Here is a 15,540-nt window from a genome sequence, read left to right as displayed (position 1 = left end):
AACACCCTGATGCTGAGATGGAGCACTTTCAGGACTGTGTCTCTATTTTTTGTATGGAAGATATTGCTGCTACTGGTGCTCTTTTTACTTGGTCAAATAAGCAAACTCCTGTGGATAGGGTGTATAGTAGACTTGGTCGTGCTATGGGGAATCAGGAATGGTTAGATCTTTTTGGAGAGTTGCTCATTTCCATCCTGAGGGCCTCTTTGATCACTGTCCTTGCACAATTATGGATAGGAATACTGAAATTCATGGTAGGAAAAGTTTTAAGTACTTTAACAAGTGGGGGGCTGCACCAAATTTCAAAGCTTTTGTATCTGATAGTTGGTCCATGTCCTATCAGGGTGCTAAGATGTTTGGAATTATAAAAAAGCTTAAAGTTATGAAGCCTATTCTGAAAGCTCTCAATAAGGAGTGCTTTTCTGATATTGAAAACAATACCAACATAGCTAGTATAGCTCTGGAGACTATACAGAAAGCTCTTATTGAAACTCCTGGTGATGCTACTCTCTTACAGCAGGAACTGGACCTGGCCAATGATCTTAAGGATCTCATTACTGCTAGAGATAGTTTTCTGATTCAAAAGGCTAAAGTGCAATAGTCATTGGAGAGAGATCTAAATACTTCTTACTTTCATCACTCTATCAAGAAAAGGGTGATGATGAACAAGGTCTTCCAAATTGAAGATAAAGATGGTGGCATGTGTACTGATGGAGCAGCAATTCAGAATGCTTTTCTGGTTTATTACCAGGAACTCCTGGGAACTCACAATACCACTGCTGATGTTAATGTCAATGTTGTAAGGCAAGGACAATTTTGTACTCAGGCACATTGGCTCCTAATGAATAGTCCTGTCACAGTTGAGGAGGTCAAGAAATGTCTGTTCAGTATTCCTGCTAATAAATCCCCTAGGCCTGATGGGTATTCTAGTCAGTTCTATAGGGATGCTTGGGACATTGTGGGGACTGACATATGTGCAGCTGTTATTGATTTTTTTTTACGCTAGCAAACTCTTAACACAGATAAATGCCACTGTTATCACTTTGATCCCTAAAATTGACAGACCTGTAAGTGTGAAGCATTACAGGCCTATTTCTTGCTGTAATGTGATTTACAAAGTTATTTCAAAGTTACTCTGCTCTAGGCTGGCTCTAGTTCTTCCTGACCTGATTTCCAAGACACAAGGTGCTTTTGTTAAAGGAAGAAGCATATTGGAAAATATCTTGATTTGTCAAGATCTTATTAGGCAGTATAGCAGAGAGAAAGTTTCCCCTCGTTGTCTCTTTAAGCTTGATCTCCAAACAGCTTATGATTCAATAGAGTGGATCTTTGTTGACCAGATGTTAGAGGCCCTTCATTTCCTTGAAAAGTTTAGAAGAATGATTATGATTTGTATTTGTACTCCTTCCTACACTCTTAACCTTAATGGTGCACAGTTTGGTTACTTTCCTGGTAGGAGAGGGCTTAGGCAAGGAGATCCTATCTCTCCTTTAATCTTTTGCATTTGCATGGAATATTTATCAAGAATCATGGAGTTTGCTACTAGGAAATGGTATTTCAGCTATCATCCTATGTGTAAGAGTTTGAAACTTACTCACTTACTCTTTGCTGATGACCTTCTCATGTTCAGTAAAGGAGATGTGCAGTCTATCATGCTTATTCTTAGGGTGCTGGCTACTTTTTCTGGTTCCTCTGGGCTCAAGGTCAATGCTTCTAAATCAGAAGTAGTTTATAATGGGGTTCCTGATTCTTTAAAGCTTGATATTGCTCAGGTTTCTGGATTTCAAGAGGGTAAGCTCCCTTTTAAATACCTTGGTATTCCAATTCAACCTGGTAGACTTACAAAGGCTGACTGTAATGTTCTTCTGGAGAAGATTGTTTCAAATATTAGAGGTATAGGGGCTAGGAATTTGAGTTATACTGGGAGACTAGTCCTTATAAACTCAGTTATGAATACATTACATAACTACTAGGCATCCATCTTTTTGATTCCTAAAGGAGTTATCAAGAGAATTGAGAGTATTTGCAGGAATTTCTTATGGTGTGGGGGCTCAGACTATAACAGGGCACCTTTGGTGGCATGGCAGGATGTGTGTTGCAGCAAAAAGGAAGGTGGCTTGGGTATAAAAGAAGAAGGGGTGTGGAATATAGCAAGTGTGGGTAAACTAGTGAATTGGATATATACAAAAGCTGACAGATTGTGGGTGATATGGATTGATCATGTCTATAGGAAAGGGGCTGATTGGGAAACATATCATCCTCCTCCTGATTCTAATTGGAATTGGAGGAACATTTGCAAGATCAAGAATAGGTTAGCTGGTGGTTATCAGGGTAACTGCTGGGTTGCATCTACTGGTGGTTATTCTATTAGTTCAGGATACCAATGGTTACAGGCTATACACCCACTTGTACCATGGTATCATGATGTCAGGGATACTTGGGTTCTCCCTAAGCAAGCTTTTGTTGGTTGGCTTATTCATAGGAATGCTTTAAACATAAGATCTAAATTATATAAGCTATGCCTGGTTTATACTGCTAACTGTGTCATTTGTGAGATGGGGGAGGAGACACATGATCACCTATTCTGGGATTGTGTCTATGCCTCAAAAATTTTAGCAGGATTGGAAAATTGGCTGCAGCTGAAGCTCAATGATCAGTCTGGTTCTTATTCTAAGTTGCAGCAGAGAGTGTGCAGGGTAGTTAAAGGTGCAGTCATGTATGCTATCTGGTTGGAAAGGAACTTTGCTCGTCTGGAGTTAACTATTGAGTCTTACCACAATGTTTTTGACGACGTTTGCTCCAACAATGATTTCGACACTACTAGAGAACTTCATTTTGGGATAGGTTCGGATGGAAACCTTAACTTCATCACTTCTACTAGACCACATACTACTACTAGATCTCGTGTGAGCCCGTCTCAGGAAGACTACCTGATACAATCTATAGGGTCTTTATCTCTGGAAGATAAAGATGCCAAAACTAGTGGGAGCTCAAGCAATCAAGTTCTTGCTTCAAAGGGCAAAAAGTTCAAGAAGAAGGGAAAGAAAGTCAAAAACTTCAAGCAAGTTAATGATGAGTGCCATTATTGTTATGGCATGGGACATTGGCTTAGGAATTGTCCCGTATATTTACGGAATATAAGGGAAGGAATCATCGTTCCAAAAGGTAAAATTCCTAAGGAAATTTATGTTATTGATATTAATTATACTTCCACTACGACATGGGTACTGGATACCGGTTGTGGTTCTCACCTTTGTAATCATTTACAGGGTTTAAGATACGTGAAGAGGCTTAGCAAAGGAGATGTGGATCTACGCCTTGGAAATGGAGCTCGAGTAGCGGCCGAATCCAAAGGAACTTATGTTTTAGCTTTGCCTAACGGATTTGAGTTGTATTTACATAATTGTTTTTATGTGCCTACACTCTCTAAAAACATTATTTCAATCGCCATGCTAGACATGGACGGTTTTTGTTTTGTCATTAAGAACAATCGTTGTACTATTTCGAGGAATGATTTGGTTATAGGCCAAGCTTCTTACATCAATGGCATTTACATTTTAGAAACCTCAAATCCAATTAATGATATCTATAACATTCAATCAAAGAAACTCAAATCAAGTGACCCAAATGAAGCGTTCATTTGGCATTGTCGATTAGGTCACATAAACGAGAATCGCATCAAAAGAATAATTTCGACTAATGTGATTACACCATTTGATTTTCAATCATTTGGAACATGCGAATATTGCTGTTTGGCTCGTGTTTGGGAGTGTGTTAGTGTTGTTATGGGCGGCTGCCATACCAAGGGCTAGGTGGATGTAGTGGTGGCTAATGGTGGTGTGTGGTGGTTCTGCTGGTTGTGTTTGGGTAGTTGGTTATCGAGTTTGCTATTGTTGTTTGTTGTGGTTGTCGTTGCTAGGGCGTGTTTAGGTGGACGTGTCTTGGTGGTGCAGCTGGTGTTTGGTGCGAGGCAGGGTAGCTGATGGTGGTGGCTCACGGTGGAGCATGAGGCAGAGTAGGTTGCCGTGGCTACGTGGGTTTGTGTGTCAAGGGTTAAACACAGTTTGTTATGGGATTTTGTTCGGGATTTCTTGTGACGGGATTAATTACATTACTTGGATCATGTTTATAATTAGTTAATTTTTTTATAATTAGTTTAGTTAGTAATTGTAATTATTATTCATGTTACGTGATGCTTTTGGGGAAGGCTATTATTAGTTGATTTGCGTGGGTTGCTTTATTTGGAATATTTGCTGACGAGGTAGGATAACTACTCAACTGATTGCCTTATTATATTCATGTCATTCATATAACAATTGTGACTGGATGGTTGTTAGCCTTTGGTTGGATTATTATTGTGGATTTTATTCCATGGATTATTATTGTGGTTGCATACATTGGCATAACATTTACATTGGTTATTCAGGTAAAACCTGGCAGACATCCCTTCGTGGTAATGTAAGGCCCTTGACTGGTTTTGTACACTTGTCTCTGGGTGTCCTCAGATTTATTCTGGTTTTCTCAACTTCGAGTTGAGGCTGCCTCGGGCCAGGGGCTGGATGAACGGATGTTTCGGGTGATGAGCTCAACTACATTTGCATATCGTATAATACCATGCATATTTATATTATTCTTGTCATTAGTTGTTGATTGTTATTCTACTCAACCTTTTGGTTGACGTGTTTGTTGTTGTGTCAAAATAAAATGATGTATGCTTTAATTGAGGGCGACCTGTGGTGAAGCATTTAATATTTCCTGTTAAATCAGGAGCAGAATTAAAATAACAGGTACTTGATTAGCTGGGCAGGAGCAATTGGGCGTGAGGCATGGACATGACTTAGAGTCTAGCATCACTTAGTTTACATACGATAATTATATTACGTTAGACTTTATTTTATTTTTCCGCTGCGAGTTGTAATTTATATTAATTCAGTTATTTACTAAAGTTGTAATAAATCATTGGATCATTATATTTTAATAATGTACTTGAATTTGTTACCTTTGTTATTTTGTATATGACGTATTTTTATTAATGCGTTGATTTTTAATATGTTAAAAATACATAACAATTTTATGTGACATGTGACATATGACAAATTGACAAAGATAAAATGGAGTCCATTTTATCCATGTTAACCGAAAATAATGGGTGGATTAGGAAAATATTAGATTAATTATGTTAGTGGTAAACATAATCATGTTTGCCTAATACTAGCCATGCAAGCCTACGTGTTCTTGTGAAGGCAACCTTGTGCATGCATTGGCCCCTTCTTTTCTCCCCTTCCATCCGGTTTTGAGAAGACAAAAATAGAGAATTTTTGCTCTATAATTTATCTTATACACTACATCAAAAACTAGTGTATCATTCATTCATTCAACATCTAAAATAAGAATTTTAGAGAGATAACATCTTCCTCCTCCTCCCTCTCTCTTAACCGAATATATAGAGAGACCAAATAATTTTTGGGTCAATTTTTACACAAAATTAATATTGTTCTAGTAATAATAATATTAATTTTATTAAGTTGTTATCTTGGGTATAAAACCTTGGGAGGGATTCTACACTTGAATCCTAGTTCGTCCAATTAAGGAAAGCTCAAGAACAAGAGAGTAGGAGAACTCTCTTGTGCCCTTTGATCCAAAATAACAATGTAAGAATGAAGATTTCTTCCTTATTTTACTTATTGTTTGCATGCATAAGATCACCTTTTAATTTATGACTAAATTAAAACCATAGCATATATGAATATGTTGAGGAAAGAGATCTAGATTTCTAATAGTCTCAAGGTTGAGTACTTGCCTTCTTAACTTTAGTCGGTCACTAAGCGTGGCTAATGGGACGTGTTTGGTGTATATGATTGTTGCATACTTCTTGCTTGATGTTGTGTAATTTGGTATGCTTGGTGATGCCTTACAAGATAATGTGCTCAATAATGGTAGACTTTTGAGAAAGATAGGTGTATAAGAGTAAGTATACGTGTTAAGTACCGTCATACTTGTGTCATATGTTGTGCATATGTCTATATTTTATCCCGTGCTTGCGTATAGGAACATGTGAATAGGGTTATATGTGGACTTGTGTGAGTTAGAATGAGTAAATAGCCCTTATGTAGTGTACTCGGCCAAGTGAAGAGAGGAACTCCATCGACTAGATAGCACTCGATCGAGTGCCCCTCCAACTCGACCGAGTGGATGCCTTTCCAGAATCAAAAGAGCTCCTGTAAGTTGCCACACTCGACCGAGTAAGGGTCTCACTCGAACCAGTGTGTCCTACTCGACCGAGTAATATGGCCACTCGACCGAGTGGATTATGGGAGAATTTTGGAAACATTCTGATTGTTGTGGCACTCGACCGACCTGTAAGACCACTCGATCGAGTGGACCTATGGGGATTTTGGGAAACCTTCTGATTGTTGAGACACTCGACCGAGTAGGCTCACCACTCGACCGAGTGACTTTCCTCACCCGACCGAGAGGACCTGTATAGTGGTCAATACCCATTGGCTCGTGTTTTAAGGCATGTATTGACGTTTGTTATGCTTATTGAAGAGACATTATGCCAAGACCCCGTGCAAGGACTCCTTCCTCTCCACCTCGTGTGTTTGAGGAGGAAATGGAGCGGTTTATTGCTCAAAATGAGGCCCTCACCAAAGCTCTTAGGAATGTCACTCGAGAGAGAGATGCGGCAATGGATGCCTCGGCCATAAGCACCACCATCTCACGCCACCGCCCCACCAAGTACCTTGGGGTGTGGGAGACTTTCCTCTTTAGCGATTGGGTAAGAGAGATGGAGAACGTGTTCGAGGTGGTGAGGTGCCCGGAAGACCTTAAGGTGGAGCAAGCCGCCTTCTACTAGGGAGGACTTGCGAGAGATTGGTGGTACAAGGAACAGGAAGCTATGAAGAGCTTCTATGAAGAGAGGGGCGAAGCCGCCATCCCTTGGGACTATTTCAAGATGGAGATGAGGAATGCGTTCATCTCCGAGCACGTGAGGTGCAAGCTTCGAGCGGAATTCGACCGGTTCGCTATGACCGATGCTATGACCGTGCAAGACTTCTACATCCGCTTTTGTGAGATTGCTACTTACGTGGAGGACCTTCGCCTTAGCCAATCTCATTTGGCTCTCAAGTTTGAGGAAGGTTTGACTGTCAAGCTCTTGGAGAAGCTCCCACCCGAGGATTTGTCCAGTGTGAAAGAAGTCTATGCTAGGGCCGGTAACGCGGAGAGGGTACTCGGGGTCACCGAGGATGCTAAGGAGAGGTCCGGGGAGAAAAGGGGGAATGAAGGTGAAGGAGGGTATCAACCCAAGAAGATTACTTTTAACCAATCCAAGTCGTACTCGGGAGGAGCACAAGGAACTAGCTTTGGTGGGACAAGCAACTATGGGAATAGGGCCGCTAGTGAAGGAGGGTTGAGGTACTATAATTGTGGTGGCCTCGGTCACAAAAGGGTGGAATGCACTAGCGCTCAAAATTGACATAACCAGAGATTTGGACAAGGAAAATCTTATCACACCCCTTCCCAAACCGGGGCAGGCAACCGGAACTCGGGGGCTTGGAGTAACCCAAGAAATGCAAATCCCAACTTCAATGGTGGAAAAAATCGAGGAAACTTCAACCGGGGAACCCCATCAAGGGCAATAAGCTATGCGGGCGGCAATACTTCCGGGAATACGCCAACTCAATCGGCTAGCACGGTCCAAGGAGCACCCAAGACTAGTGGCAAACTCTTTGCCATGGACAAGAAGTGTGCCGAGGAAGACTCCCACGTTGTATCCAGTACATTTATTGTTAACTCTCACCCATGCTTTATTTTATTTGACTCGGGAGCTACACATTCTTTTGTGTCTAGGAGTTGTCTATCGACCTTAGAATTGGGGGAGGGCAAACTAACAAAGGATGACGTGACCTTACCTTCGGGGGAGTCTATTACATGTTCGAGGATTTATAAAGAAGTACCCGTCTTAATTCACAAAACAAACTTCCCGGTAGACCTTTTTGAATTTCCTTTGGAGGGGTTTGAGATAATTCTAGGAAAGGATTGGTTAAGTAAACACAAAGCCAACATAGATTGCTACCAAAAGAATATTGCTTTGAAAGGACCTAAGGGTACTAGGGTGTCATACAAAAGTTACCTAGTCAAGCCTAAGGTAAAACTAGTTTCGATGATGACCCTAAAGACTTGCCTAAAGAAGAAGTGCCCAATGATCTTATGCCACGTGTGGGATACTAGTGTGGAGAGGCCTCAAGCTAGGGATATACTGGTGGTGGTGGAATTTGAGGATGTATTTCCGGAGGAATTACCCGGATTACCTCCACCGAGAGAAGTGAAGTTCGGACTGGACTTTAAACCGGGTGCGGGACCGATTTCTAAGGCCCCGTACCGGATGGGTCCAAACAAACTAGAAGAATTGAAGAAATAACATTGGGAGTTGGCGGACAAGGGTTACATTAGACCGAGTGTTTCGCATTGGGGAGCACCGGTTCTATTTGTAAAGAAGAAGGATGGAACGTTGAGATTGTGCATTGACTATAGGGAGTTGAACAATGTTACCGTCAAAAACAAATACCCTCTACCAAGGATTGATGACTTGTTTGACCAACTTAGTGGAGCCGGAGTGTTTTCAAAGATAGACCTACGTTCAGGCTATCACCAATTGAAGATCAAAGATGAGGACATCCCAAAGACCGCTTTTAGATCAAGATATGGACAATATGAGTTCGTGGTAATGCCGTTTGGACTAACAAATGCACCGGCCGCTTTCATGGATCTTATGAATAGGTTGTTTAGTACGTACTTGGACAAGTTCATGGTGTTATTCATAGACGATATCTTGGTCTACTCCAAGACCAAAGAAGAGCATGAGGAGCACCTAACGATAGTATTGCAAACCTTGAGAGAGCACCAACTTTATGCAAAGCTTAGTAAGTGTGAGTTTTGGCTAGAGAAAGTGGCTTTCTTGGGCCATATCGTGTCAAAGGAAGAAGTTATCGTGGGTTCCACCAAAATTGAGGCCGTGTCTAAGTGGGTAGCACCGAAGAATGTAGCGGATGTTAGAAGCTTCTTGGGTCTAGTCGGGTACTATCGTCGATTTGTGAAAGACTTCTCTAATATTGCAAAACCTTTGACATCACTAATTAAGAAGGAGAGCCGTTTCAAGTGGGACGGGAGTTGTGTGACGGCCTTCTTAACTCTAAAGGAGCGTCTAACCATGGCCCCGGTTTTAGCCTTGCCGGAAGGAAGTGAGAATTTTGAAGTTTACACCGATGCATCAAAGAATGGCTTGGGGTGTGTACTTATGCAAAATGTGTTAGAAATCTATATCTCATTATTTAACATATTCTTATATGTTTCAAATTTATTTAGTCATAAAATAAATTCTAGATCTTATGCATGCAAACTAAAATAAATAAGTGAAGAAATCATTTTCTCACCATATGAATTTCGGTCAAATGGGCACCAACAAGATCTCCTTCTTGTTAGTTCTTGAGCTTTCCAATATGGATGAACATACATGACTTCAAAATAGAAGCCCTCCAATTAGTTGCACCCAAGACTATCCCTTAAACCCACAAACTAACATGTACTAGATGTTTGTAATGTAGTTTACCTTAAAATCTATTACTAATACTCATATACTACTTCTAGTATTATTAGTGTTTGATTTAAACAAATTAGATTCACAAAAATGAATTTTGTGAAGAACAAGAGAGAGAAGTTTTATGTTTTTCTTAAAACATGAGAGAATGAAAAATTGAGGAAAAATCCTCTAATTGTCCCTCACAAAACCGGTGGCCTCTTATGGTAATAGACCATAATTATTTTTCTTTTTGTCTTCACAAGACAAAAGGTGTAAGTCTTTTGCATTGTCATGTCAATATCAAGCATTTTAGACAAATGCAAAAGACAAATGGAAAAAGACAAAAACTTCTTATTGCCCATCCATTTTCGGTTTACATAGTGTAATATGGAGTCCATTTTATTTTTGTCAATTGTACAATTGTATGTCATGTGACATGTGACATGTCTTATGTCATGTTTTAATTTAAAATGCATATTTAACAATTAAATATCATTTACAAATTAAATAAATCATATTTAACAAATTGACTAGTAATATAAAATTACTTTCTCATAAAATGGTCATTTAATTACTAGTTAGTATAATTCACAACATCTTGTAATTATAACTGACTTATCATTCTCATCTAGCGTGTTTCGCAAACACCGATTAATTTCAGTAATATAACTTCTTAAATTACTAAATAAAATCTCATTTAATCACATTATAAGAAGATGTCATTTTTCTCTCTTATGATAATAATTTGTTCAATTTTAAGGAATTAATTAATCTGTATCGGCATACAACCAATTAACCTTTTCAATTAAGGGAATCGTCCTTTAGGTGTGACCTCAAGGGATCAACTGATCACCACCGTCGTACGACAGTAATGTCAAACTCTAGCCAGCCAATCATTACTGATATATGTGGACCAGTTGATTATATATGTAATGTATCATCCCTTCCGTATTCTTGTAATGAGATTTAATAATGATATTTAAATCATGTGATCACACTATTGTTGAGGACACATTTCCCAACAAAATGGTAGGGTTATAGCCTATGCATCAAGACAATTGAAGACTCATGAGGAGAATTACCCAACTCACAACTTAGAATTGGGAGCCGTTGTCTTTGCATTGAAGCATTTGGAGGCATTACTTGCATGGAACAACCTTTAAGGTGTTTTCCGACCACAAAAGTTTGAAGTACATCTACACCCAAAAGGAGTTGAATATGAGGTAAAGGAGATGGATTGAGCTAATTGGGGATTATGACATGGAAATACTCTACCATGAAGGGAAAGCTAACGTGGTGGTCGACACCTTGAGTAGGAAGTCGGTGCACTCCTTGTCTACCGCCTTGTGAATGCTAAGGTTGAAGGAATAAGTAAACAAGATGGGTATCCATATACGAAAAGCGACCGAGTTATTGATGAAATCCGGAGACGGCAAGCTAATGATACGAAGATTCAAGAATGGAAAGGAGCACTAGAAAAGGGAGAGCCCTCCCGATTCGAGTTGCACATGGATGGAAGTCTAAGGTTCAAAGGGAGGTGGTGTATACCGAATGAGAATGAACTTAAGAAGGAGATTATGAATGAAGCCCACAACACGCCCTATTCGGTGCACCCGGGTGGTGACAAGTTGTACAGGGACCTCAAGAAAACGTTTTTGTAGCCGAATATGAATAGGGAGGTAGCGGAGTTTGTGGCAAGGTGTTTGACTTGCCAAAGAGTAAAGGGGGAGAACAAGAGACCGCAAGGAAAGGTGCAACCTTTGGATGTGCCGGAATGGAAATGGGAGTCAATCTCCATGGACTTTATAGTGGGCTTACCGAAGACTCAAAAAGGGAACAATATGATTTGGGTTATCGTGGATAGACTAACCAAGTTGGCTCACTTCATTCCAATGAAGGATACTTGGAGCAAGGTAGAATTAGCTAATTCATATTGCAAGTATGTGGTCAAGCTCCATGGGTTCCCAAATGACATCGTTTCGGATCGGTATTCACGGTTCATCTCAAGGTTTTGGCAAGAGCTTCAAAGCTCCTTGGGTACTCAATTGAAAATGAGCACGGCCTTCCATCCCGCGACGGACGGACAAACGGAAAGGACAATTCAAACGTTGGAAGACATGTTGAGGGCTTGTGTTCTAGAATTTTAAGGTTCATGGGAAGAAAGGTTACACTTGATCGAATTCTCCTACAACAATAGCTATCACGTTAGAATTGGTATGGCCCCATTTGAGGCTTTATATGGGAGGAAATGCTGAAGTCCGATATGTTGGGACGATAGTACCGAAGCCGTGATTTTAGGGCCTCAAATGATCCAAGACATGGTTGATCAAGTCCGTATAATCCGTGAGAAGATGAGAGCCGCACAAGATAGGCAAAAGAGCTACCCCGACTTCAGGAGGAGTGACATAGAATTTGGGGTGGGAGATAAGGTACTACGCAAGGTTTCACCCATGAGAGGAGTCATGAGATTTGGAAAAAAGGGCAAGTTGAGCCAAACGTTCATTGGTCCCTACGAAATCTTGGATAGAGCCGGGGAAGTGGCATATTGCTTAGCACTTACACCGGCCTTGGACCGAGTTGACAATGTATTCCATGTGTCTCAATTGCGCAAGTACATAAGTGATTCCTCTCATGTGCTCGAAGCGGAGATGATTAAACTTGATGATGCCTTAACATATGTGGAAACACCCAAAGAAATCCTAGACCGAAAGGTTAGGAAGACAAGACATGGTGAGACAACCTTGGTGAAAGAGTTGTGGTCCAATCACCTTGTGGAGGAAGCCACTTGGGAAGCCGAGGAGAACATGAAAGAGTGATACCCTCACATTTTCGAGCAGGTATGAGTCGGTTACGGGGTCGTAACCTTGTTTCTAGAGGAGTAGGGCGTACTACGCAAGTACCTTAAATAGGGTTTTCTCTCTTTTATCTTTTAGTATATGTAGTTGACCGCCACCTAACGTCACCTTTGAGTCAACACTAGTCTTATACTCACCCTGACACACCATAGTGCACCTTGGGGGGGGGGGGGAGCTTTATTCCATACCTAGTGTCGGAATTGAACATCGGGGACGAATTTCTTTTAAGGGGGGGTATATTGTAACCTCGTATTGACTTAAGTATAGCTAGACGGAATAAAGAACCCACTCGGCTAAGTGCTGATCCACTCGACCGAGTGGAGGACCAAGTACTCCAATACAGTAGGCTGGAAAGCTTGGAAAGTCGGTCACTCGACCGAGTGGAGCCTCCACTCGATTGAGTGGGCTTCCACTCGACCGAGTGCCGGTCGAGTGAGTTTTATACGGGAAATGTTTGGTGAGATGTCGCTTTCATAACCCTATCATTTCTGATTTCCTACACCAAAACACCTCTCAAACACTATTCACCACTCTCTAAACTTCACCAACATCTCTCTAAACTCTCCACCATCAAATCCTGTCAAAAACCCTAAATTTCTATAGAAGAGTTCTTGCCTCCTTAGCCTTCCTCCTTTATTGTAAGTGGATCTACACTTCTTCTTCTTCTCTTCTTTTTTGTCTTAACAACTTTATTTAGTTAGTAAGTTACTCCTTACTTAATTATGTTGTACGAATTCAAGAAATTAAGTTAGTATATTGTTATAATAGATTGTAGTATTGATTATAATAATTAATATGTGTAGGAAGCTTCATTGAGGAGCATTTCTAGGGACTAGCTTGTGGAATTTTGGAAATAAGCTCAGGATAGGGTTTCCCTACTTAGCTATTTTGTTATGAGTGATTAATTATGCATTCAATACCATTAATTACATTTATATCATAGTAGTTGCATTATGTGGACATGGCCCACCTGCGGATGCCCAGCCGATATGTGGACACGGCAGCGGTCTTATTGAAAGCCACGCTTGGCGGCGTAAGGAATGCTTTCGACCGGATCGTTTTAGATCGGTCGGTTTCGTCTCGGCAAGGGTCTCAAAACGATGCAAGAGATGTTCAGAGTCGCCACCAAGCATTTGTGGGATGCTTGGAACCCGTTCGTATCCACTTTATACCTAGGTCAACCAAGGCAAAAAGCGGTGTTTGACATAGGTACTAAAGATAAGGAATCGTCCCTCTTTAGCATTCTATCTCTTGAATGACTCTCGTACGCTCTGGATAAAGCCATCCACTATCCAAAGTTTCTGAGTAAGAGGTGAAGGTACTTATTGGGAAGCCCTTTAATCGGACACCCAATCCCTCCCGCGGTAGCGGCCTTTACTGATCGATCTTGGTTGGTTAAATGTGAGAATTGATAAAACGGGTAAATGCATGAATGCGCATCCACGAGTTTAAAACCTAACATGTGAGCTTTCTACGTCGGTTGTTTTAATCCAAGTATCAAAATTTGATGTCGAGTTGCATTTAATGTTGATTTTCTATCAAGACGAAAATTAAACATCCATTTACCAAATTAGGTTTATGGCGCATAACGTGATCCATTTGTCTTAGTAAGGCATTTTCCAAATATAATGTAAAATGAGCAGATTTGTCATCTGTTCCGTCCTGTATTCGGGTTAACCGAAGTCGGGATCGTCCTAGACAAACCCTAGAAGGGAAACAGAACCTGCATCAGGCGGCCAGTATAGGCGTGAGCCTGTTGGCGATGCAAGTGGGTCTGCCCTGGTTTGAAAATGGAAAAATGAGCGGCCTGTTTAGGCGCGGGTCAACAGACAATGAAAGACGTCTTCTGACCATTGAAAAAGTTCGTAAAATGCGTTGGAAAGTGGGTGTTTGAACCCGTCTTCATTTGAAAAGGCCGTTAAGGCCGCTTTTGTGTTGTTGTGAAGAACGAGACTTGAATAATCGTCATTATTTTGACAATATTCGATGTCGGGTTCGGTTTGCAAGTTTGACATGAATAGTTTTGAAAATGATTATGAAATAATTGTTTTAAGTTCATTTGTTTGTAATTAGGCGACGTTCATCATCGTACTCGGGTTAAAATTCGACATGGTATGGAGAACCAAGGATGATTTTGTGTTGGTGACTAATACATTTATTTTGTAAATGCAAAGAAATGAGAAAGGCTTTAAAATACCCTTTAAAATGTAAAGAAATGAAATAAAAGGTTTTAAAATACCTTTTATAATGTAATTAACGAAATATTATCACCGAAAGACGGATTAAACCGTCATGGTATTAGGAACCAAGGGTGAAAAATGTTTTATGGTTCAAAATTTGTCATAAAAATGGTTTGAAATATTTGAAATGGTAAAAACCGATTAAAAATATGAAATGAAAATAAAAGGGAGGAAGAGACCAAACACGGTTGGATTTAAGATTGAGAGGGGCTTTAGGCGCAAGCCTGCCTGCTACATAAGCAGCCCATGCCTCAACCAAAAATCCGGTTTTGGCTCATTTATCCCATATTTGGACCATCTTAAGCATGTTTTAGCATGTTATAGTCATGAAACAAATGAAGAACATGATAGAAGAAGATTTTTACACCCTCATACTTACATGCTAGGCTTGAGATGAGAAATCGACGAAAGTGTATCAACTTGTTTGGTCGGAAAACTCGGTAAGAAAACCGTTTTAGCAAAGTAAAAGAGTGGTTTAATGCATGATGACGGTACCAAACAACGTGTAAGGCTTGTGTTTACGATCGGTAGGTCGTAAACACGTGTCGGTTTGTGACTTGAGAAGACGAGTCTAGAATTTTAAGGGAGAAATGAGGGGGCGGACACTCGCGTAACTCTCAAATGGTGGCATTTGAAGGGTATTTATAGGAAAATGGGTGGTTGTGTGCGTTTTGAGCGACGTGGCCACATGGGCTGCTCGAAGAGGCGCGAGCCATTTCGCGCGTCTTCAGTTGTCTTGTCGCTATCACGCAAGTGCAATCAGGATTTTTTCTATCCTAGGTTTTGGATGAACTTGATTTGTACTTGACCACTAAGGATTCCGGGAAACCTTAACATGGAAATTTTTTAAAAGTTTTTTTTTTGT

At 40.5% G+C, this 15,540-nt stretch overlaps 1 protein-coding gene across 1 annotated transcript; it reads left to right on the top strand.

Annotated features, from left to right (window-relative positions):
- The first annotated feature begins 661 nt into the window (after positions 1-661).
- LOC141602068 (uncharacterized) lies at positions 662-6,856 on the top strand. The gene is made up of 4 exons (XM_074422378.1): positions 662-921; positions 1,007-1,893; positions 1,999-2,716; positions 6,550-6,856. The coding sequence occupies exons 1-4, from the start codon at positions 662-664 to the stop codon at positions 6,854-6,856; spliced, it is 2,172 nt and encodes a 723-aa protein (XP_074278479.1).
- Positions 6,857-15,540: the final 8,684 nt, after the last annotated feature.

This window comes from Silene latifolia, chromosome 9 (genome assembly GCF_048544455.1).
Source record: "Silene latifolia isolate original U9 population chromosome 9, ASM4854445v1, whole genome shotgun sequence".
In the NCBI taxonomy this organism is placed as follows: domain Eukaryota; kingdom Viridiplantae; phylum Streptophyta; class Magnoliopsida; order Caryophyllales; family Caryophyllaceae; genus Silene; species Silene latifolia.
Note: the sequence above shows the minus strand (reverse complement) of the source record. Positions and strands in the feature narration are given on the sequence as shown.